The sequence below is a fragment of the Astatotilapia calliptera genome, chromosome 13 (genome assembly GCF_964374335.1).
Source record: "Astatotilapia calliptera chromosome 13, fAstCal68.1, whole genome shotgun sequence".
Classification (NCBI taxonomy): Eukaryota; Metazoa; Chordata; class Actinopteri; order Cichliformes; family Cichlidae; genus Astatotilapia; species Astatotilapia calliptera.
In genome coordinates, this window is record NC_137434.1 from 3,225,241 (window position 1) to 3,249,039 (window position 23,799).

Below are 23,799 nucleotides of genomic sequence, written 5' to 3' on the forward strand. Positions count from 1 at the left end.
TCTTGAACCATATCTGCAAAATGAAAATAGAACAGTGAAGGATTTTTTGCTGACAATATGGAACTATATAAATCAACGCATGCAGTGACATGTTATAAACTGCTGTATCATACTTATGTGTAAAATTATGAATATATATTAACCAACTTAAGCAATAACAACACCTTGCATTTAGTTTGATGCAAAAGGTTAATTCATTTTGTTAAGAACTCAAATACCTGTGAGGCAAGAGAGAGTTCGTTTGGAATCCCCCCTGGACACGATGCAAGTCTGCTTGGCCGGATCCTGTGTTTGTTCCAGAGGTCTTTGCATTCATCCAGGTCTTTCTGTAGAACCCCTCTGAAGCAGAATCTCAGCAAGCATTGGTGTTCGTGGCTTCCATTTAAGTTTCCAGAGTCTCTTAGGTCTCCAAACAAGTCCATCCAAAACTGAGACCTGGGTATATAATTAATATTTAAGAATCAATTTAGCTTTGTTCTTGGTCATTTTATAGGGTTTGTTACATTTTGGTCCCATTTAAAACATGCCACAAATGGATGTCAAACAAAGTAATGCATATTAGTTTTCCATAAATATTGTAGCGACCCTGCAGTAATGTTCTTGTTAAAAATGCTGTATTCTTTTCACTCTGTTCTGTGTGTTGATTGTGAGGAGTGGAGAGTTTGGTCTGAGTTTTTCATTTTGTATTGGCGTCGTTAAATCTAGGCAAGCATGCTCATTTCGGCACAACAGCTGACAGTGACCATTTTGAGTTCCTGCAATAAAGTGACGGCTGTTAACGTCTATCTCATCCAACTTTTCAACACGTCCAGCAGGACGCTACTCTATTTTCTTAAATGCATGTAAAAAAAAACGATCTGATCAGCTTTCACTGTAGCTTACACCTACCAGACACAAATGTACCCACCTTCCTCTTCTGAAATAAGACCACCATGACTCGATGCGCTGATTCCCAGTAGATGATCCGTAACTGTGGCTTGACGATCCAGCATAATAGTCCGTGTGCGCGTGACGGAGGGTACACTGTATTGCTGCCATAGTCCCATTCTCAGTCCCGAAGTCTGTTCGTAATCTCATTGGTATCACACCAAGACTCTTTACACAGTTTATATAATTGTGAGCTATAACAGCCGGGTTGTTGTTTGTTGCTCCACACACAAGCCACATCAGTCTTCTTGAAAAGCCATCTATACATCCTGACAGGGCCAAGCCAAAGGGTTTCAGTTTATCATAGCCATCTACATGCCATATGTAATTGGGCCCCATGGAGTGATACGTGCGTCTTGTGAACCTCCTTCGAGTTCTCAAAGCGATTCCTTGAGGATTTAGTTGTCTCAACAGCCTCATAACTACATCACGCTTGACACGCAGCTTGTGTTTTTGTTTGAGAACTTGCCACATGGTCCGATATCCAAACAATTGTCCTGGTCCTCGAAGCTCGGCCAAAATGGCACGCCTCACCTCAGGAAGTGGAGAATAGTTGCCTCGTCTGTACAGTCCAGATTCTTTTAAATGCGTTTTCAGTGTACGCATACTAATTGAAATGTCACGATTACACTTGAGCATATCCAGTATCACCTCGTATGTATGTCCTGAATCAAAATATTCTCGAATAGCGACAGCTATGTTTGGGTCACCGCTAATGTTCATGTTTGAAAAAAATGCGCCACAGGCAGAGTAACTTCCGGTTCCAAAGATGAACAGCGCGGACGTCCAATCAGTGATGTCTCCTGTTGCCGACTGGTACCTACCCGTTCCGGTTTTCTTAATGTAATTGTGCTTCTCAATTTGTTTTTGTGATTCTTCTTTTGTTTTTGTGCTTCTTGATTTGTTTTTGTGATTCTTCTTTTGTTTTTGTGCTTCTTGATTTGTTTTTGTGATTCTTCTTTTGTTTTTGTGCTTCTTGATTTGTTTTTGTGATTCTTCTTTTGTTTTTGTGCTTCTTGATTTGTTTTTGTGATTCTTCTTTTGTTTTTGTGCTTCTTGATTTGTTTTTGTGATTCTTCTTTTGTTTTTGTGCTTCTTGATTTGTTTTTGTGATTCTCAGTTTTGTTTTTGTGCTTCTCAATTTTGTTTTTGAATTCTCAGTTTTGTTTTTGTGCTTCTCAATTTTGTTTTTGTGATTCTCAGTTTTGTTTTTGTGCTTCTCAATTTTGTTTTTGTGATTCTCAGTTTTGTTTTTGTGATTCTCCATTTGTTTTTTTGTTTCTCGATTTTGTCGTTGTGTTTAGCAATTTGTTGGTGTGATTTGCACTTCAGGGCCTCTCAATTTTGTTGTTGTGTTTAGCAATTTGTTGGTGTGATTTGCACTTCAGGGCCACCGTATATTTGGCTTATATCGTGATAGATATCGTTATCGCCTGAAATGAAAAAAACATATCGTGATATGAAAAAATCTCATATCGCCCAGCTCTATGGGAAACTGAGAAAAATAGAACCTGCTGTGTATAACTTCTACATGTAAAGGCCTGGTTATTTCTGCAGAAATGGCCTAACAGAGACATTATCTTGAATTATTTCCAGAATTACTCTTGAGGAACTTGGCAAAAGAGTAAAATTCACTTTGCTCCCTTAGCTATGCTATTGGTGTTAGGGATTATGAATATAAGTATTTGGTTTGCAGCAATGTAGTTCCAGGAGTAAAGCAATACTTTATGGCAACTATAAGAGTTGGAAAATGAGCACTGAAAAGGAGTTGCGGAATTGGATGGCACTAATTTCATATTAGAGCTAATGGTACTTTTAATTATTTTGTAAATATTCCATTCTAGCCTGAGATGTTTGATTTCATAATTTGACGTAACATTTGTTACTACAAGGATGAAACCTACATCTGATCGTCTTTCATCTCCACAGAGAGAGAAAACACATAGGGTGGAGATGAGTGGTATGTTTGGATGAAGATTCAGCAAGCCAAAATGAAGGGAGATTTCACTGCCTCAATCTGAATTCCTTCTTTGGGGGGAAAGGGAAGGGAATGGGAAGTTTGGAATGGACAGTCAGTGCAAGCTAAGCCTCTACAATCTGCCCAATTTAGTGTTTGTGTGTGTAAGAGCAGTCTGTCATCTGTCGTTGAATAAAAACTGTCTGACGACTAACTAGTGCATGACGCATGCTGATAGACTGACGCAGGCTGTGAGTATTTACCTTGGTGATGTGTCATAAGAGCTGTGTGCCAAGCTGAAGGTCGCTGTGCCGTTCATGATCACTGTGAGTAACTGGGTAAAACAAACATGCATCTATACCTTCTTCCAATTACTTCCTATTCATTCTTTGTAGAAATTACACTAGTCTTTCATTAAGTGTTTCACACACATATATATATATATATATATACTGGCCAAAAGTTTGAAGTCATTTTAAAGTTTATTTATTTATGAAACAAAAATATTTGACTTCATCAAATATTTTTTTCTTACTGGTAAATACAGCTAATGTAGATTTATGATCTTGACTACAACTTTATTGACATTCTTTATTGCTTTCATACTGGTGACCAAGTATCTTTATGCTTTCAGCTGGGAGCAATACCAGGCTGCAGTACATGAAAAATTATTTCACTTAGTATTATGTGTTAATCTGACTATCATATTGCTCATTAACTGGATTCCAGGTTCCACCCCATTCTATCTTCTGCCTGTCTTCCACCAGTCTTCGCCTTATGGATGCACAACAAAGTCTTTCAACTACAAAGAATGAAAAAAGTTTATTAGGGGACAGACTAGGGGTGGGCGATATAAACCATATACAATAGAAACGATATAAATTTGGCCAGCTATAGAGATTTTGACTATATCGCTCTATCGCGATAGCGCATGTTGATTATGTCATCAAGCTGCGCCTGTTTTGGTCGAAAGCATCGCAGCGGCTATAACCATTATCATCTGCAAATTATGGCGGGCGACAGTCACAGCAAAGAGATGAAGCACTTTTGAAATATGGGGAAAGCCAAAAACTACGCTTCCTCCACTTCCGTAACATTGATTCATTAATGTTGAATTCTCTCGCAGCTGTTCTATTCCCATGTTGTTGCAGTATATTAATAACTAACCTCGTATTGTGGATGAATAATCTCAATTGTTCTCCTGAATGAAGTTTGGCCCGTGTAATAATAATAATAATAATAATAATAATAATGATGGATACTTTATTGATCCCCATGGGGAAATTACTTGTTTTTCTCTGCATTTGACCCATTCACTCAGTGAAGCAGTGGGCAGCCCACTAAGCAGGCGCCCGGGGAGCAGTGTGTAGGGACGGTACCTTGCTCAGGGGTACCTCAGGGTAGCCGTTAAGTGGATTCGAACCGCCGACCTTCCGATCATGGGGCGACCACTTTACCTACCACTTTACCTACTGAGCTATATATGTATAGCATCCTGCTATGCGATTGCATTTGTCCCTGACCACCAGAATCCCTCACGTTAACTTTTATGGAGTGGAAAAAAAGTTGCCGTTCATCCTCCAGCTTCACTGTGCTAATGTTATGCTAACATAGCTGTTAGCTAGCAATCACGTAGCACAACATTATATACCAGGTAGTCCAACTTCAGTAACCCTGCAAACGCCACTGCTGTTTAGTTTTCTGTCTTCATTTATGTTGGAAGTGGTAGCAGAGCTGTACGTTTTAATTCGTTTCAAAAATCTCTCAGTCAGAACATGGTATGAAATGTTTAGGTTTAAACTAGCGAGCTAACTTCCTGTTAACTTCTAACTGCGTTAAATTTAATAAATTCTGTTTTCATGGATGCATGGTTGTAAAACGTAATTGTTACACCCGATAAAGCAGCAACGTTGATGATTTAATTAAAGATGAGAGAATTTAGACCGTTTTTAACTCTTAGTGTTCGTTTGACTTTGGGACCTGAAATGGACGGAGTTTTGGACCCAGATTACTCCGCGAAGCTCCTCACTACGGCAGCCGTAATGCTCTGACAATCCATCAAGCAGTGCGGCTTACCAAAGTTGTACTAAAACATTTTTTAACAGATTTCTGCACGCCAAAATCAGTTCGAGGTCAGTAAGTACAACCAGAATTCAAACATAAGGAACACTCTCAATTTTTGAGAAAATTAAAGGATTTTCAGTGTGCCTTATAGTGCGGAAAATACGTTATACAGAAGAAAAGAATATATCGTGATATATATCGTTACCGCACATGCTTCAAATTATATCACGATATGAATTTTAGGCCATATCGCCCAGCCCTAGGACAGACCATCTCTAAAAATGCACTGTTACCTTAAATTCAATTTTAAAACCAGGCTAACAGAGAAACACCCACTCTTTGTTTCTTCGTCTCTGGTTTTGAGATGATGAATCAGTGCACAAGCATTGCAAATTTCTTCCAATCTCATTAGTTTGTTTGCACTGTTTTGTGGAGGGAGCGAGTGCAGGGAATTGTATGCACATCTGGGCATGTTAAATGCAGAGATGCTAACATGAAACTACATTGGGGTTAGTGATGATATAGTAATAATAATATTAATTATCTAGACTGGTAAAATATGCTTGAATGCTGTGATTGCCATCCATTGTCCATTGACACAACCCTACTACACTCAACAAAAATATAAACGCAACACCTTTGTTACTGCTCCCATTCCCCATAGGATGGACGTAGAGACCTAAAATTCATTCCAGATACACAATATAACCATCCCTCCCAAACAGTGGTCACAAATCAGTCCAAATGTGTGGTAGTGGGCACATCTGCTATATTGAGATAATCCATCCCACCTCACAGGTGTGCCACATCAGGATGTTGATCTAACATCATGAGTAGTGCACAGGTGTACCTCAGACTGCCCACAACAAAAGGCCACCCTGGAATGTGCAGTTTTGTCTCACAGCAAAATGTTACAGATGCCACAAGCAATGAGGGAGCGTGCAATTGGCATGCTGACAGCAGGAATTTCAACCAAATCTGTCGCCCGTGCATTGAATGTTCATTTCTCAACCATAAGCCGTCTCCACAGGCGTTTCAGAGAATATGGCAGCACATCCAACCGGCCTCACAACCGCAGACCTCGTGTAACCACACCAGCCCAGGACCTCCACATCCAGCAGGTTCACCTCCAAGATCGTCTGAGACCAGCCACCCAGACAGCTGCTGGAACAATTGGTTTGCACAACCAAACAATTTCTGCACAAACTGTCAGAAACCGTCTCAGGGACGCTCAACTGCATGCCCGTCGTCCTCATCGGGGTCTTGACATTTTGACACAAGATGGCGCGGCCACGTCCAGACGCCTTCCTGACCGCTCCGCTCCGACTATCCACTTTTCTTGTTTTTTACCTATTTTTTGCTCTGGTTTACATCCCAAAATCCTCTAGTCTTATAGTATACGACAGCGGATCACTTGTAAACTGGCCGCCAGAGATTCTACGCGGCGCGGAAAACAACAAAGGACGGGCCGCTCATCCGAGGCGCAGAACAAAGAAGCGCCGGGGAAAACGCGCTGGTATTAGGAACAGACTGAGACAGCAGGCGCATCGCGCACCACTGCCCAGTATCCTACTGGCCAATGTACAATCCATGGAGAACAAGCTCGATGACCTAAGAGCAAGGGTCACCTTCCAACGTGACATGAGGGACTGCAACATTCTGTGCTTCACGGAGACATGGCTGACCCCCACCATGCTGGACCAGGCCGTAACTCCGTCGGATTCATTCTTTGTGCTCCGCGCGGACAGAACGGCAGAGTCGAACAAAACCAAAGGTGGGGGAGTGTGTTTCATGATAAACAGAAAGTGGTGTGATGCCAGGAGCATTTCTACTCTCTCCAGCGGCTGCTCGCCACATCTGGAGTTCCTGAGCATTAAGTGCCGCCCTTTCTATCTGCCCCGTGAGTTCACCTCAGTCATCGCCACGGCGGTCTACATCCCACCCCAAGCGGACACAGGTATGGCTTTGTCCGAATTACATGATGTGCTGAGCTCGCTTCAAAACAAGGACCCGGGCGCAGCCCTCATTGTAGCAGGAGACTTTAACAAAGCGAACCTCAGACAAGTCATGCCAAACTTTTACCAGCATGTCTCGTGTCCAACGAGAGGGGATCGGATTTTGGATCACTGCTACACGCCATACAAGCAGGGCTACAAAGCTGTCTCACACCCGGCTTTTGGGAAGTCTGACCACAACGCCATCTTCCTCATTCCCCAGTATAAACAAAGCATACGGAGGGAAGACGTGACCAAGAGGGAGGTAAAACGGTGGACTGCCCAATCAGAAGCTACGCTACAGGACGCACTCAACGACGTCGACTGGGACATGTTCAGAGCATGCGCAGTCGACATCAACGAGTTTACGGAAGTAGCAGTATGCTTCGTCAATATGCTAGCGGAGGAGATTATCCCCACTGCGAGAGTCACCACATTCCCAAACCAGAAACCGTGGATGGACAGATCGATCCGCACTGCCGTAAACGCCAGGACCGCCTCCTACAACGCGGGTCTCGCCACTGGCGATATGAGCGCCTACAAAGCGGCCTCATACGGCGTGCAGCGCGCGGTGAGAGATGCCAAACGCCGGTACCGGGAACGTGTGGAGTCCCGCTTCCACCAGGGTGACACACGGAGTATGTGGCACGGACTACGCACCATTACGGACTACAAAGCCAGGGACACTGCGCCGATCAACGCCGACTCTGCATTCACCAACGAGCTGAATCGGTTCTACGCCCGTTTCGAGGTTAGCCAGGCGGCTAATGCTATCTACTGCCTGACTACCGAGGACAGTGACGTCATCAGCGAGAGACCGGTGACCAGCATCGCGGAGCATGATGTCCGAGCGGCACTGAGGAGAGTGAACACAAGGAAAGCGGCGGGGCCAGACGGCATCACCGGCCGTCTGCTGCGCTGCTGTGCTGACCAGCTAGCAGGTGTGTTCACTTACATCTTCAACGAGTCCCTGGCGAAGTCTGTGGTCCCCACATGCTTCAAAAGATCCACCATCATCCCTGTGCCCAAGAACAGCAAACCCTCATCCCTGAACGATTACCGGCCAGTTGCACTGACCTCGGTAGTAATGAAGGTGTTTGAGAGGCTGCTGAAGAACATCATCTCCCCCTCCATCCCAGACACCACAGATCCGTTGCAGTTCGCCTACAGATCCAACAGATCCACAGAGGATGCCATCACCCACGTCCTACACACCACTCTCAGCCACGTGGACAAGAAACAGGGTAACTATGTGCGAATGCTGTTTGTTGATTACAGTTCAGCGTTTAACACAATAGTGCCCTGCAGACTGTTCACAAAGCTGAGGGATCTGGGACTTAACAGCCGTCTGTGTGCATGGGTGTTGGACTTCCTCACTGGCAGAACTCAGGTGGTGAGGGTGGGCAGGTGCTTCTCCAACAGCATCACCATCAACACAGGAGCACCTCAGGGATGTGTCCTCTCACCACTGCTCTACTCCCTCTACACTTCAGACTGTGTGGCCACCCATGGCTCCAACACCATTGTGAAGTTTGCTGACGACACAGTGGTGTTGGGTGCCATCTCCAACAACGATGAGGCGGCCTACATGGATGAAGTGAAGAATCTGGCATCGTGGTGCCAGGACAACCACCTCCAGCTGAACGTCAGCAAGACCAAGGAGCTGGTGGTGGACTTCAGAAGGGGTCAGCACAGAGACTACAAGCCCATCATCATCAATGGAGCTCCAGTGGAGAGGGTGCAGTCCTTCAAGTATCTTGGTGTCCACATCTCCTCAGACCTGACATGGGCTGCCCACATTCAGGTCCAGACCAAAAAGGCTAGGCAGCACCTGTATCACCTACGACAACTGAGGAAGTTCAGGGTCTCTCCAAAGATCCTCAGGATTTTCTATACAGGCGCTGTGGAGAGCATCCTCACACAGAACATGACATCGTGGTTTGGGAACAGCTGAGTGAAGGACCAAAAAGCTCTCCAGAGAGTGATCCGTACAGCAGAACGCTGCTGCAGGATTGCTCTCCCCCCGCTTCAGGACACCTACACCAGGAGATGCCGGACTAGAGCAGCGCAGATACTGAAGGACCCGTCCCATCCAGGCAACAAACTGTTCCAACTTCTGCAATCTGGTAGAAGGTTCCGCATCTTCCGGGCAAGGACAGAGAGACTCAAGAGGAGCTTCTATCCCCAAGCCATCCGTGCCCTAAACACACACACTCTCACATCATCTATAATTGACTGAGACAGGACTCTCTTCCAGACACTCTAAACCAAGGCACAATGTACATTTCAATTCCTTTAATTTTAAATATGTTTATATTGTCTATCCTGTAAAATAGTCAGATGTCTATTCATATTAATGTACAGAATTCACCTGCTTGCTGCTACTACTGCACATTCACCCTGTGTATATACTATATGTATATATATATAATGTTCTTCCTCTACACCCCCCCAATTTTTGCACATGCCGAGGAGCGTGTCAGGCTACATTTCACTGTGTGTTATACTTGTATAACTATGCATGTGACAAATAAAGAACCTTGAACCTTGAACCTTGAACCTGACTCCAGCTCGTCGCCGTAACAGACTTGTGTGGGAAAATGCTCACATTCGATGGCGTCTGGCACGTTGGAGAGGTGTGTGCTTTACGGATGAATCATGGTTCACATTGTTCAGGGCAGATGACAGCTGAGAATGTCCCAGTTCTTGCATGGCCAGCATACTCACCGGACATGTCACCCATTGAGCATGTTCGGGATGTGCTTGACCGGCGTATACGACAGCGTGTACCAGTTCCCACGAATATCCAACAACCTCGCACAGCCATTGAAGTGGAGTGGACCAACATTCCACAGGCCACAATTGACAATCTGATAGACTCCATGCGACGATGTGTTGCACTGCATGAGGCAAATGGTGGTCACACCAGATACTGACCGGTTCTGGGTCCCCAGACCCCCAATAGCGCAAAAAACTGCACATTCCAGGGTGGCCTTTTGTTGTGGGCAGTCTGAGGTACACCTGTGCACTACTCATGATGTCAGATCAGCATCCTGATGTGGCACACCTGTGAGGTGGGATGGATTATCTCAATATAGCAGATGTGCCCACTACCACACATTTGGACTGATTTGTGACCACTGTTTGGGAGGGATGGTTATATTGTGTATCTGGAATGAATTTTAGGTCTCTACGTCCATCCCATGGGGAATGGGAGCAGTAACAAAGGTGTTGCGTTTATATTTTTGTTGAGTGTATATTACAGTCTCAACTTGAATAATGAAGGACTTTCATTTGAAACTTATATAATATTATATAATAATCCGTTCTTGGAAACAGAAACTGTTCCGCATGGAAAACTGCCAAAATAAAACAAACCAGTGCAAACAGACTAATGAGATTGGAAGAAATCTGCAATGCTTGTGTTTACGGCTAAGCAAAAGAACAAGTGCTTCAGAGTCTCAAGTTTGAGAAACAGGGAAGAAACAGATTTAGAATAATTCTGTTTTGCTAAGATATTCAAGGTCCTAAGAAATACATTGGAAGTGTGCATATTTCATGAATATGATGGTAATTCTGTGCTTTTTTCACTTTTACTCATTACTAAGTGTTATGTTAAGTAAAATGTTTTTCTGCACTTAACTGAATGTTTTAACTATCAAGGGGAAAAAGTCAAGATCAAGCTAATTCAAGTTGTGGGTCTTAATAATATCTCTCCATATATTTTCATTGTTTTAAAATTCACAAATCAAGAGAAAGGACTTTGGCTGTGTCCATATTGTGAACAAATCATACACATATATGCTTCTAATGTTTTTAATATAGATGTACTGGAACATGATATAAACATCTTTTCCGCCACACACTCTGGCGGTAAAGAATTTGCTGTCACCTCTAGTCCACTCAGATATTCATGCAAAAGCACAGTGTATTTCCCTGTGACTCTCAGCCACCGAATAAATGCTGCATGTATAGAAAAGGTGTGACTTTGTGCATGATGTCTGGATAGTACTAGAACTGGAGCCTGGCTGAAGTGTCAAAGCAGTGGGTCTGTGGAGGCAAGCGTACCTTTTTCACTTCTCTTTTTCGCTGTCAGTCAATTCCTCTTGTGTATCATTCAGTACAGATGAATAAGCTGCATTCCAAATCAAATAGAGCCTGTTGAAAACAACTGTTATTTCTTTCACAAACAGGTGCAACCACTGATGTGAATCCTACAAGCTGAGCTTAAAAAGAACTTCCCTAGTATTAGGTTAAATTAACACGTAACCCTCAGTGATAAACCCTAAAGAGCCCAAGTGTCCTTTTTTGTTGCTAGGGAACTGCGGAGTTAGCTGTCAAACCTGCATTCATATGGCTGCTTAGTTACAGGAAAGGTTGTGGAGTTAACATAACTCAACATCACATAGCTTTACCTCAGTATAACTGCTTTTGGCTTGTTTTCAGTAAAAAAAAAAAAAAAAAAGAATGTTTAAGTACAGTACAAGAACCTACAAATTCAACTGAAGTATGTACCACCTCTGTCTAAAGTAAGAAAATAATTTAATCACTACTTAAACTGACATATAATTAAATTGAATAACATTATCCAAGCAAAAACCCCAAGGTGGTTAGGGTTATTTGTTATTTATAATACTAGTTTTTTGTTGTAATGTTTTTTTTACCTGCCTATTGTGCACTTTCCAACCAGCCTGTATTAGCAGGCTGCATTAGCTCGGGACAACTAGCATGCCTATAGCATCAATGCAGAGAAAGCAAGTAAGCCAGTGCTGAGCTTGTGATGACATTCTTATTTTCTGCTGTCTCTGTGCGATCATAGTTTATGTTCCACTGATGCATTTTTGCCTTAATGTGACTCAATCCAAATAAGCCTGTTTACAGTTTTTCACTACACAAAAGACAAAAACTGATAAGGAAGCAATTTTTCAGGAAAGGCTTATGAAGTCAAAGTAATAAGAAAAAGAGAGGAAGTGGTGTACAGTCCTGTGTGGATTTCAGTATCCACTAGGATACATTTTCCACATTATGCATATGTAAGCAGTTTTCTGTAAGAATCTATAGACCAGTGATGTGCTACTGTTACAGCAGCACTTTTCACGCAGCCTACTTAAGATTGAACTCTTATATGTTTTTTCAGCCTTTTATTACTTTTCTGTTTTCTGTGATTGGTAACGAGATGGAGCAGATGGGCATTGGGCCTGCTTTGATTGATAATACCCTGACACATGGAAGTGTGGTCAACTTGTGTCTGCTGAGCCTCACCTTTGCTAACTGGACCTCTTGACAGTGTTTGTGGTGTGAATGCCTTTTGGAACCAATAATATGGTTATACAGGGTGGGCCATTTATATGGATACATGTTAGGATGGCTGGGTTGTTGACCCAGGGTTTTGAGTTTATATATTATTTATCATTTCTATTCTTTGGTTTCTTTGTTAGAGTTATGTCTTATGGTTTGTCTCTGTGTAATCCTTAGTTGCTGTCTCCCCTGTCCGCTATATCCCCGTGTCCAGTCAGTGCCTGTGTCTGCCCTGGTCCCACATCTCTGTTCCCTCTGTTTTAGTGCCTGCATGTGAGTCTGTGTCTTTTGTTCAGTCTGTGTTATGTGTTTCCTGTTTTACTTTGAGGGTCTCTGTCTTATCTCAGTGTGTTCAGTTTACGCTTCCTTGTCTCGTCAGTTCTGATTTCCCCCAGCTGCGCTCTCCTTCTGTGTCTCATTCCCCTCGTTACTTCCCAGTGTATTTAAACCCTGTGTTTCTCTGAGTCATTGTCGTGTCGTCCCTCATTCTGTGTGGCTCTTATTGGTAATGTCACAAGAAAAACAATGGTGTGCTTGGTTCCAACGTAACTTTATTCTTTCATGAATTGTTTACAAGTTTCTGACCACTTATAAAATGTGTTCAATGTGCTGCCCATTGTGTTGGATTGTCAATGCAACCCTCTTCTCCCACTCTTCACACACTGATAGCAACACTGCAGGAGAAATGCCAGCACAGGCATCCAGTATCCATAGTTTCAGGTGCTGCACATCTCGTATCTTCACACCATAGACAGTTGCCTTCAGATGACCCCAAAGATAAAAGTCTAAGGGGGTCAGATCGGGAGACCTTGGGGGCCATTCAACTGGCCCACGACGACCAATCCACTTTCCAGGAAACTGTTCATCTAGGAATGCTCGGACCTGGCACCCATAATGTGGTGGTGCACCATCCTGCTGGAAAAACTCAGGGAACGTGCCAGCTTCAGTGCATAAAGAGGAAACACATCATCATGTAGCAATTTCAAATATCCAGTGGCCTTGAGGTTTCCATTGATGAAGAATGGACCCACTATCGTTGTACCCCATATACCACACCAAACCATCACTTTTGTTGTTCCAACAGTCTTGGAGGGATCCATCCAATGTGGGTTAGTGTCAGACCAATAGTGGTGGTTTTGTTTGTTAACTTCACCATTCACATAAAAGTTTGCCTCATCACTGAACAAAATCTTCTGCGTGAACTGAGGGTCCTGTTCCAATTTTTGTTTTGCCCATTCTGCAAATTCTGTGCGCCGATCTGGGTCATCCTCGTTGAGATGCTGCAGTAGCTGGAGTTTGTAAGGCTGCCATTTGTGAGTAGCTAATATTCTCCGAAGGGATGTTCGACTAATGCCACTCTCCAGTGACATGCGGCGAGTGCTACGCTGTGGGCTCTTGCTGAATGAAGCTAGGACAGCCACTGATGTTTCTTCATTAGTGACAGTTTTCTTGCGTCCACATTTTGGCAAATCCAACACTGAACCAGTTTCACAAAACTTAGCAAGCAGTTTGCTAACTGTAGCATGGGAGATGGGTGGTCTCGTAGGGTGTCTTGCATTGAAATCTGCTGCAATGATCCGGTTATTCCATTCACCAGATATCAACACAATTTCGATCCGCTCCTCACGTGTTAACCTCTTCGACATGTCAATGGCTGTGAACAAAGAGGAACTTGTAAATAACTCATGAAAGAATAAAGTTATGTTGAAACCAAGCACACCATTGTTTTTCTTGTGACATTACCAATAAGTTTGATGTGTCACATGGCCCTCTTCCTATTGAAAAAACAAAAGTTGTATCCAAGATGGCCGACTTCAAAATGGCCACCATGGTCACCACCCATCTTGAGGAGTTTGCCCCCTCACATATACTAATGTGCCACAAACAGGACTTTAATATAACCAACCATTCCCATTTTATTACAGTGTGTCCATATAAATGGCCCACCCTGTAGTATAACGGTTTGTTATTAACTTTTGTTGATTTAATGTTTATGAGTTATGATATGACTTTTTGATAACCTAAGACTATACACATTGTCCAAGTATGACACTTTTCTAAAGCTATCCTCTGCAAGAGGCCTGTTCACCTGTATGTAAATGACATCTCACAATTTATTGCAAGATTTGAATTCTTTACTGTTTCCCCTGTTTGCTTCTGTTTTGTGCAAACTCCTTTTAGTTAATTATCCTACATATCCTCTTGTATCATTAGTTGTATATGCATTAGTCCATTTGTTTCACCTCTAAAATTTAGCATTAAGCCTGAACACACATAAAAAATTAATATATTGAAGAATTAAATATGCATAGTCTATACACTCTGGGTTTTTTTCTTTCTTTAGAATGAAAGGCAGGGAAAATTGCTTGAATGCAAAATCACCTGACGGATGCCACCACATCTCAGTTTGAATTTTCCCTGATTCAAAATGAGTAAATACTCAAGGTACAGCATGAGATGATTTCAGCTAGTGTACTGCATTTGTTTTTAAACCTCAACTATTAAGATTGCTTGTTAGCATATTGTTGGCATAAATTGTTTTTAAAGATGTTGAAAACAGCTTGAAAAAAGACAGAAAAGGAAAAATGAAATAAAGAGGCTAGCGTTGTCAGGTAATCACATTTACTCCCTCAGCTGTTATTCATCCAGTAGCCCAAATTTCAAATTTCATTTCTGGTAAATGATGTTTGTGTTTCCCAGTATTTGACTGTGTTTGTGGTGGTAGCGAATGTGTGTACGACAGGAGGCACACCAGTGAAGTCTTAAATACAATAGAATACAAATTAGTACTGGAAGAGCTTTAGCTTCACTGCAGCTCTGATCTGCAGTTAGTGATAGTATTTCTTCTGACTTGGTTGCAGTTGGGGTTCTTTCTATGATGCACTGAGCATTTCTTATCAGCTCACCTCTTTTCACTGCCATTGCACTCAAATCTCAATATGCCATAGTATGTGTTTTGTCCTGTGCTCTCCTTTTTCCTCTCTCTTTCTCCTCAGTAGTTGTTAGCCTGGCTCTGCTGGCTATTGCTTCCTGTTAAAACTGAATTCTTCTCAATTCTCAAGTTCTCATAGGGCAAACACTATGAAAAAGCACTTGAATCACTGGGATTCTCTCACTGACATTTTCCTTACAATACAAGCATCTCAATCCAGATACTGTTTTGAATTATTGCTATGTGAATAAAACTGGATTGAACTGAAATGAAAAAAGTTGATGGTTTGTGATTTCCATAACAGCAACCTGATCAGCCCACTGGTAGGAAAACAGGAGTTACTCATCAGCAGCAACTGAACGCTGAACAGAAAAGTGAGAGATTTGTCCATTTGTAAATGAAGGTGTTTTTTTCTTATATGAATGAAAGAAAATATAGTTTGTTAAATATCGGCTGACCCAAGTTAAATCTGTGGGTGGTAAATATGTTGGTTACTCTTCAACTTCATCAAGTAGAAGAATAACCATAGTAACCATAATTGAACTCCATAGTTCAGATTCAACAGTGCATATTTGACTGAGGTGTAGCTTTTAGCGTTTACGTTTTGCACATATTGCATACTGATACATACTGCATCTCTGTATGGTTCTCCAGCTGCACCGTGGCACACAAACAGGCACTTTACATTCAAATTCAAATTGTATTTGTCACACACACAACCATACACAGTATGACATGAGGTGAAATGTTTATTGCTGTGCAATGCCCAACCATTAAATGACAGTAAGAATTGACAGTAATATTTACAGATTTACAGATCACTACAAAAACTTACAGATTTTATTAATAAAAAGAAATTATAAGACGCATGCAAAAAGAAAAACCAGAGTGCGTGTGGAGATGTGATGTGTGTGGGAGAGTTCAGTCCTACACCTGGTTCAGGGCCCGAATAGCCTGGGGGAAGATGCTTCTTCTTCAGGGTCATTAATATGGCCAAAAAAATCCTCGGACAACCTCTTCTCTCCCCGAAGGACCTGTACAGCACTCGCTGTCTCAAAGGGGCACGTGGCATCTTACTGCACACACCCAGGACACCGAGTGTTTAAGCTGCTGCCGTCTAGCAGGAGAATTAGGTTGCTGAGGTCGTGGACAAGCAGACTCAAGGACAGCTTTTAGAACAGGGCAATAACCCCAATCAATGCTAACAGCTGACCTGATTGGCTACTTCCCTGGACTTTTTAGGGGGCAATCGTGTGGAATAAACATTCATTCTTTAATTTATCATTCATACCTTTTTTGCACTTTTTATCCACTTTAAAGTTTACTGTTTTGTGTTTTGTTGTGTTTAGCTGTGCTTAGTGCCGATATGGGACAATTTTGAAATTTCGTTATCATATCTTTTATTTCAAACACACAAACATGCGAGTGGTATCAATCTCCACATCTTAGTCTTGGAAACCAAATGAGGATGCATCAGTTTAAAACTGTTGAACTATTAGCTTAATCTTTGATAGTTGCTGAGCAACTATAGGCTAAATAGCTTACTTGATTACCTTCAAATTATAACAAATGTAGATTCAGTCATCTAGATTTAGCTCATGGGGGTTATTTGCTTTTGTTATTTGCATGTAAAATTTGATTTGTTGTTTTGCATGGGTGGAGTTGATTTCCCAGATGTAAACATGCTTGACACTGGAACGAATTTAGCTGTTCATCTACAGCATCTCCCTTATGCATTTTATGATGCAGGCTGACAGACCTCCCCTATTTTCACATAAAAACCTTGCCGGTACAGGTTTACTATATATTACACAGAATATTGGGACCTCTTTTATTAGAAAGTGTGTCAGGAAAGTGAAAAGGCCTGGGAACATTTAGCTGGAAACTTCATTAAGGGTTGAACTGAAGGTCTGTTGGATGATGGGATGGCACAATTCAGTGAAATCACGAGTTCACACAAAAATGTGTAATTTTACACACATACAATGGTGAGGCACACAGGCAGGTCAGCAAAGTGATGGCAAAGTTCAACAGAAGCTGGGAGCTTGCTTTTGCATGTGCAAGTTCAATTTATGTGTGTAGCTTGTGTAATTAAAAGTTTGCAAATGTGCTTGTGTGCGCATGTGCGTATGTGTGTGAGATCAGAGGTCCTGTGTTAAGGACAGGCCTGCTAAGTAGGCCAACAGCTGCTTCCCTGGCAATTCATCTCCAGTCAGCTTTGAAGCCTGCTTTTTCCTCTTATTATTTCAAACCAGGCACATTTGACATATTAATTGAGCTTTCTTTTGTATTCTGGTACACTGACCATCATCATTTTTACTTGCCGGACTTTTACACAAACACATTTAACATCCCTTTGTAGATACAAGCATCTGAGAAACACAAGTGACCAGGTGTTAGTTCCAAGGTTGGTTTATCTATTATGTATTCAAATAAATGCAACATATTCACCACCTGCATGTGCGTGTGTGTGTGGTAGCGTGGGTGTTTATAATTGCGCATTGCAGAAATTACAAACGCTGCTGCTCTGTCCCTCTACCACCTATCGGATGTGTGTGTGTTTTTGTGCCCTTTGATGCTGGACAAAAGACCAGTTCTCCCTTGATCACTCATTTCTTCTCTCTCTTTGCTCTTGTTCTTTTCTAACTCATTTTTCCATCTCTTCTTAACAAAAATGGAAAAATAAACTACAGAGTAAAATACTGAACAGTGGCACAAACACGTGCACACACACTATCCCTCTTTTTGTCCATCACTCTTCATGGCGCACGCAGCGAAGTGCATTCAAGTGAAGCAGAGCACACAGCTGTGAACCAGCCCAGGGGCTTGTCCTCTCTCTCTTTCTCCCTTTCTGTGTATGTCTGTGTGTCTTGACAGCTTGGACCACTGGGACACAACCAGAGGTGTAAACAGGTCAACATGAGAATGAGGGCACTCTCAGTGCACGAGAAACAATCAGAGAGTAGCACCGTTGACTCAAAGAACTGTCTGTGCTTGCTGTTTAATTAGAATATTCAGCATCTTCACACACACGGGTACACACAAAGTGAGTGGTTAATCTGTGTTAGAGTTGATAGATGACCACAGTCAGCGGTCAGCCTTTCTTCCTCCCTACAGCTGCTGTGCCACATGCTCACTTGGAGTGGTGAAGCACATGCAGCAGGCCTCCAGTGTAAGCATGGTAAACTGCCGGAAACACTGGTTATATAATCACAGCATGTGTTCACTGTCACTGTGGTCTGGGCAAAATCTCCTGTTTACACAGCACAAACACATCTGCATTTGGTCGTCTTCTCTGTCAGTATTCCACCTGCACTGTCCAGCTTTGATGAGTGTAGCAGCACTAAGAGTTTTGGTTCAACAGCTGTTTAACCCGAGTCCACTTAATATATGAACATCCTCCCACATACCTCATCGATTACTGTTAACCTCATGTGAGCTGTATATGTGGTTAGTTTTACGGGTGATTTATGAAAGTTGTTGAAACTGTTTTCTGAACACAGGCACAGCTGGTTCATTTCAATATCAAGCTGGGCCAGTCACAAAACTCTGTAACGTGCAGTCTTATCACTGCACTTTCCTTGTAAATACAGTACTTTAAAAAAAAAACAATTTTTACAGCAAAACCCAGTTTGTACTGGCACAGCGTGTTACTAAATCAAGCCCTTAATCTCCAAGAGAACACTGGTCACCCATCTAAGGTTTGGGTTGGATGTGGGGTTTTCAAATTTATAACAGTTTGGAATTCTGGAAAAAGCATTTAATGGTAAAACTTGAAGAGAGACGTCATTTGAACTACAGTATCTTCTACAGTATCTTCTAGTTTCTGATAATATATCTCTTTTTAAATGTAAAGGCAGGTTTACATTTAGTGTCCATCATTTGGTAAATGGTATATGGTCTGTATTTGTATTAGAGATGGCACGATACCACTTTTTTATGTCCGATACCGATACCGATATCATAAATTTGGATATCTGCCGATACCGATATGAATCCGATATGGTGTTTTTTAATCAACAAAACTGTTTTTTTTAAATATCTTGCTGCATTTTGTATAAGTTCATACTCAAGTTTAAAACAACAACTACACTAAAGCTATTCTGTTATACCTGTATGCAAAAAAAAATATTTCATAGTTCAGCAATACTGATCAATCTAATAAACTTAAACCTACACCATCCTCCCTATTCTGGTATTTTAAAGAGTACTTAGCATAAATATTAAGCAACCTAACTAATAGGGTTCCAACTCCCAGCAACAACAAAAATAAATAAATAAAAAATAGGGAACCACCCCTCACGCTCCACCTCATGATGCTTAATCGACGTAATCAACCTTAATTTGATGCAGTGTGAAAAAAAAATGCACAGAAATCAATTATTTTTCAAGAAATATTAAATAGATTCAACATCTTTCTTCAACAAAATTGCAGACTGCACAGATGGTACCTTCCCAAAGGAAAAAGTAGTATAGCTTACTAGGGTATATTAGACTTAATAGTTACTATATACAGTAATGGACTTCTATTCATTTTGCATCAAATTAAAACTTTGGCTGTCAGATAATTATTTATTAAAAGCTAGACATTTTAAATGAGAATAAGAAAGAAAAGTATGTCTTTGTGCCCCCTTTTCCCTGTTAATGCCCTATCGGCCCCCCTGGCTAAACTTTGCTAGATCCGCCCCTGCACAGTTACCAGCCGTCAGCTACGTAGAAAAAGATCCTCGAGTAGAAAGTAATAATAAATAAATTCTAACAACAGCTTATCAAGCTTAAACGTGCTGCTGTTGTTCAGCCGCTGGTTTCCTCTTTCTGGTGCAAAGTGGGCCAAAAGCAAACTAGAGACACGGACTCGCGACAGAAAAGCCGATCAGCTGATCATTAAGCAGTTTCATGATTGAAGTAGCAGCAGGAGAGACAGTCGCTTGTTAAGCTTAACGCAGGAATGCTTTACAAACATTCAGAGATGGACTTACACATTTGCTTTACTTCTCTCGGGATAACTTTGTCGGAGATGAAATGCCGGGTTGCTAGCGAAGCTCCAAATGCTATCCAGACCACTGACAGGTCCCGCATGCCACAGCCGCTCTATCACGTGATGCATACTGCTCCGACGTGCTAACCTGAGGTGAGTTACGGTGTGTTGCAAGTTTTGTGAGGTGCTTTCGTGATATTTAATGGATCGGATTACATTTTTTATTTTTCTCCGATATCCGATTCAGTAATTTAGGTCAGTATCGGACCGATACCGATACGTAATATCGGATCGGTCCATCTCTAATTTGTATAGCGTTTTACTTGGTCCTAAGGACCCCAAAGCGCTTTACACTATACACAATCATCCACCCATTCACACACACATTCACACACTGGTGATGGCAAGCTACAGTGTAGCCACAGCCACCCTGGGGCACACTGACAGAGGCGAGGCTGCCGGACACTGGCGCCACTGAGCTCTCTGACCACCACCAGTAGGCAACGGGTGAAGTGTCTTGCCCAAGGACACAACGACCAAGACTGTCGGAGCCGGGGCTCAAACCGGCAACCTTCCTTGTATGTAACTAAAGCTACAAGTAACTAATGTAAATGAAAATTCCCTGGCATTTATATATCAATGAGCGCAATGTTTTGTTTGAGGTCTAGGAAGTCTTCTTTTAACCTCTTCAGACAGAGCTGACTTCTTTGTCTCGGACAACTTCCCTCTATGACAACAACATAAGATTCACGAGTGATTTGGTTAATAGTTTTTCCTTTTTCCTCCTCCTCAGTGTAATTATGTGTGTGGTAGACAGTGACAATATTTGGCATGGCTGGCTCTGTTCCTGACTGACTGGCACGTATTTGAGTAACAGAAACACAATTAGTCACAACTCAAGACAGGGGTGAGAACCAGTTTTTGCAGTCATTATATCACTGAGTAATTTATTGCTGACTGTGGAAGCATAGCGTGACTCTTACTTGTATGTATTCAAAATTGAAAAGAGAACGAAGGAGGATTGACATCAAGGGAAAACACTCATCATTGAGGCAATTCAGTGTGGGAAGATACATTTTTTCACTGTGTGTGCATGTGTGTACAACAATTACTAATCTTAACTAAGAGTATCCAGTTTCTGATGATTTCTGCTGGTTTATTTTTACAGCTCTGATATCTGCTGGCTGCTGCACCAACTCATGTAGGAGCGTTAAACTTTGGGACAGGTGAGTCCCCAGAATTCTTATCTTTTATATATTATATCTGAACTTTTTATATTATTTTATATTATTTTATATTTAGAAGATATGGTTAAATCACTATGTGGTGGAGCTGTTTTTAACATAAAAGTTCGGTGTGCAAAATACTTTTGAGTGCTAAGACTTTATCACAAGTGACCTTAATGCGGAAAAAGTTTTGTGATCTTTATTTATTTATTTCAGTTATCTTAACTGTCATTATATCAAATGAACAGGTTTGTGAGTAACTATGTACCAGTCTGATGTTTTCCAGTTCCAGTGTGTTGGAACACAGATCAGCACAGTTCTCTCAATACTACAGTGCCAATACCACTGTTCAATTTCTGATAATCATTTATCAGATCATTTGCAAGGCAACACCAGACTTGACGTAAACATTGCTTCCCTTACTTTGTCATTTAAAATGTAACATAAAATATAATCCGAACATATACATTTGGTAAACAGGTGTTTAGTAATTAACTAACAAAGGATAAAATCAAACGATTAAAGAAAAAAAAGTTTAGCTCAGTTTACGAGTTGATGGAGGCAGTTAACATTTACAGTCAAATTAGCTCCACCTTCCCCTGCTCTCAGGCTGAGTGAATGACTGATTTTCTTGTCCTTTGATTGTGCTTGGATAAATAATTCTTAAATAAATAAAAATTAAAAATAAATAAATAAAACTACTGATATAATTCTAATAGCCTAGGGTTGGAATAAATCACAAATGATGACTTACACATACCAGGATAATATTTATATTTGATAAGAACATATTGATAGGTTTGTAGCTTGAACCTATTCGCTGGAACGTTGAAGGCAATATAATTACACCGCAAGCAAGACACGAAGTAGGCAAAGTTCTTCATGTTTCTCGTGCACGGGAGAGAACCGGACAAACGCCGTTCCTTCGCTTGACCCCATTTGCTCTCGTCCGTTCTCCCGTAACACTGCTCTTTTATTGAGGTTACATGAATATGCATAGGTTCATTAACATATGATGTCTACATACAAACAAAGAGTACCTTGCCTTTGTGTGTGTGTGTGTGTGTGTGTGTGTGTGTGTGATTTGTGTGAGGTCAAGATGTGACCCTGTGAAGACTCCCCAAAGCTGGTGCCAGGAGTCTAGCGGGTCCATCTGAACAAAAGGCTCTTATACTTAAAGAGATATACGTGTGTTTGCTATATCAACAAAGAGAAGATAGGACCTCTCTTATGCTCCTAGGATGTGGGTGTGCATTCCACTCTAGAATGCACACCAAGCCTTTGCAGCCTGCTAAAGATCACAGTCCTATCACTACACAATTGATTATACACCTCTAAGCATATATGGTTAAATATTTCTAAGCATAAATGACAATCAACAATACAAAACCTAACACATATTATTTTACTTAACCCTTTAAGACCTACCATAGAACCAAGTTCGCCAGAGCTTATATTATATTTTTACATGCTGTGGAGCCATTTTTGGGAGCATTTCAAGTTGCTATACATCAATACAACCATTATAGCCCAAACTTTAATAATATGTCTGCATTAGGTGCATAGTAATTACATAAATTGCAAAAAAGTGCAATAAACTACAAAAAAATTGAAAATCGTTTTTGTTTTTTTAACATATATTTCTAGTTAGAGAAATTTAAGAGGCTTATCCCTCAAAACTGTAAATACAAAAAAGTTACACAAACTAGTTTCCCACCACAGGAAATTTATTTTGAGTGTCTTCATAGTTTTATTTTTGAAATACACCAATTTTTATATACTGCAGGAAAAACGAAAATAAATATTATAGTGCAAATTTGCAAAATAACAGCATATGCATCAAAATAAACTATTTCCAGCAGTGAAATATGAGTCCTAAGCATCCCAGAAACGACACAGAAAGTCATAAACTCAAACATAACTTTTTAAAACACATAACAAGTAAAACACAAGCTCATAAGGGCCCGATCGTAAAAAACTACATTTCCGCAAAATGACGTCACTTCCGGTTTCGGGCAGGTCATGCGGTCATGTGATAGTTCGCGCTGATGGACGTAGGAAGTGTTACAAACAGCTGATGGATCGGCGAAGCGTGTTTCTGGAATATCATGTTTTTGTTGCTGCAAGTGATTTTTATGCAGTTTTTGCAAAGCTATATGTGGAAGGAAACTGTGACCTAGGACAAGCTGATGGCATAAGATGTAAGTACAACTCCTCCAGTTTCATATGCAAAAAAAATTATTGTGCTAGCTTAAGTGGTTGCAGAGCTACCGGGATTTAAAAATAGTTACGCAAAACAGAGCGTGCCCGCTCCGATCGGCTGTAAAGGGTTAAGTGAAATGATATGCAAGTGTTACACCAAATATAACAAGAGTGAGAACAAGCAAGACGATTTCACAGGAAAGCATTGCTATTAAGACAGA

General features: G+C 41.3%; 1 protein-coding gene across 2 annotated transcripts in view; it reads left to right on the top strand.

The window, feature by feature from the left end:
- LOC113035126 (uncharacterized) overlaps positions 1-23,799 on the top strand; it is a 58,260-nt gene that overhangs the window by 28,872 nt on the left and 5,589 nt on the right. For both annotated transcript variants that reach the window (XR_013900935.1, XM_026190446.2), the window contains exon 3: positions 21,319-21,376. Coding sequence is in view for 1 of the 2 variants with exons in the window: in XM_026190446.2 (XP_026046231.1) it covers positions 21,319-21,376 (58 nt within the window). In the remaining variant the exon portion in view is untranslated. The remainder of the gene's footprint in view (positions 1-21,318; positions 21,377-23,799) is intronic.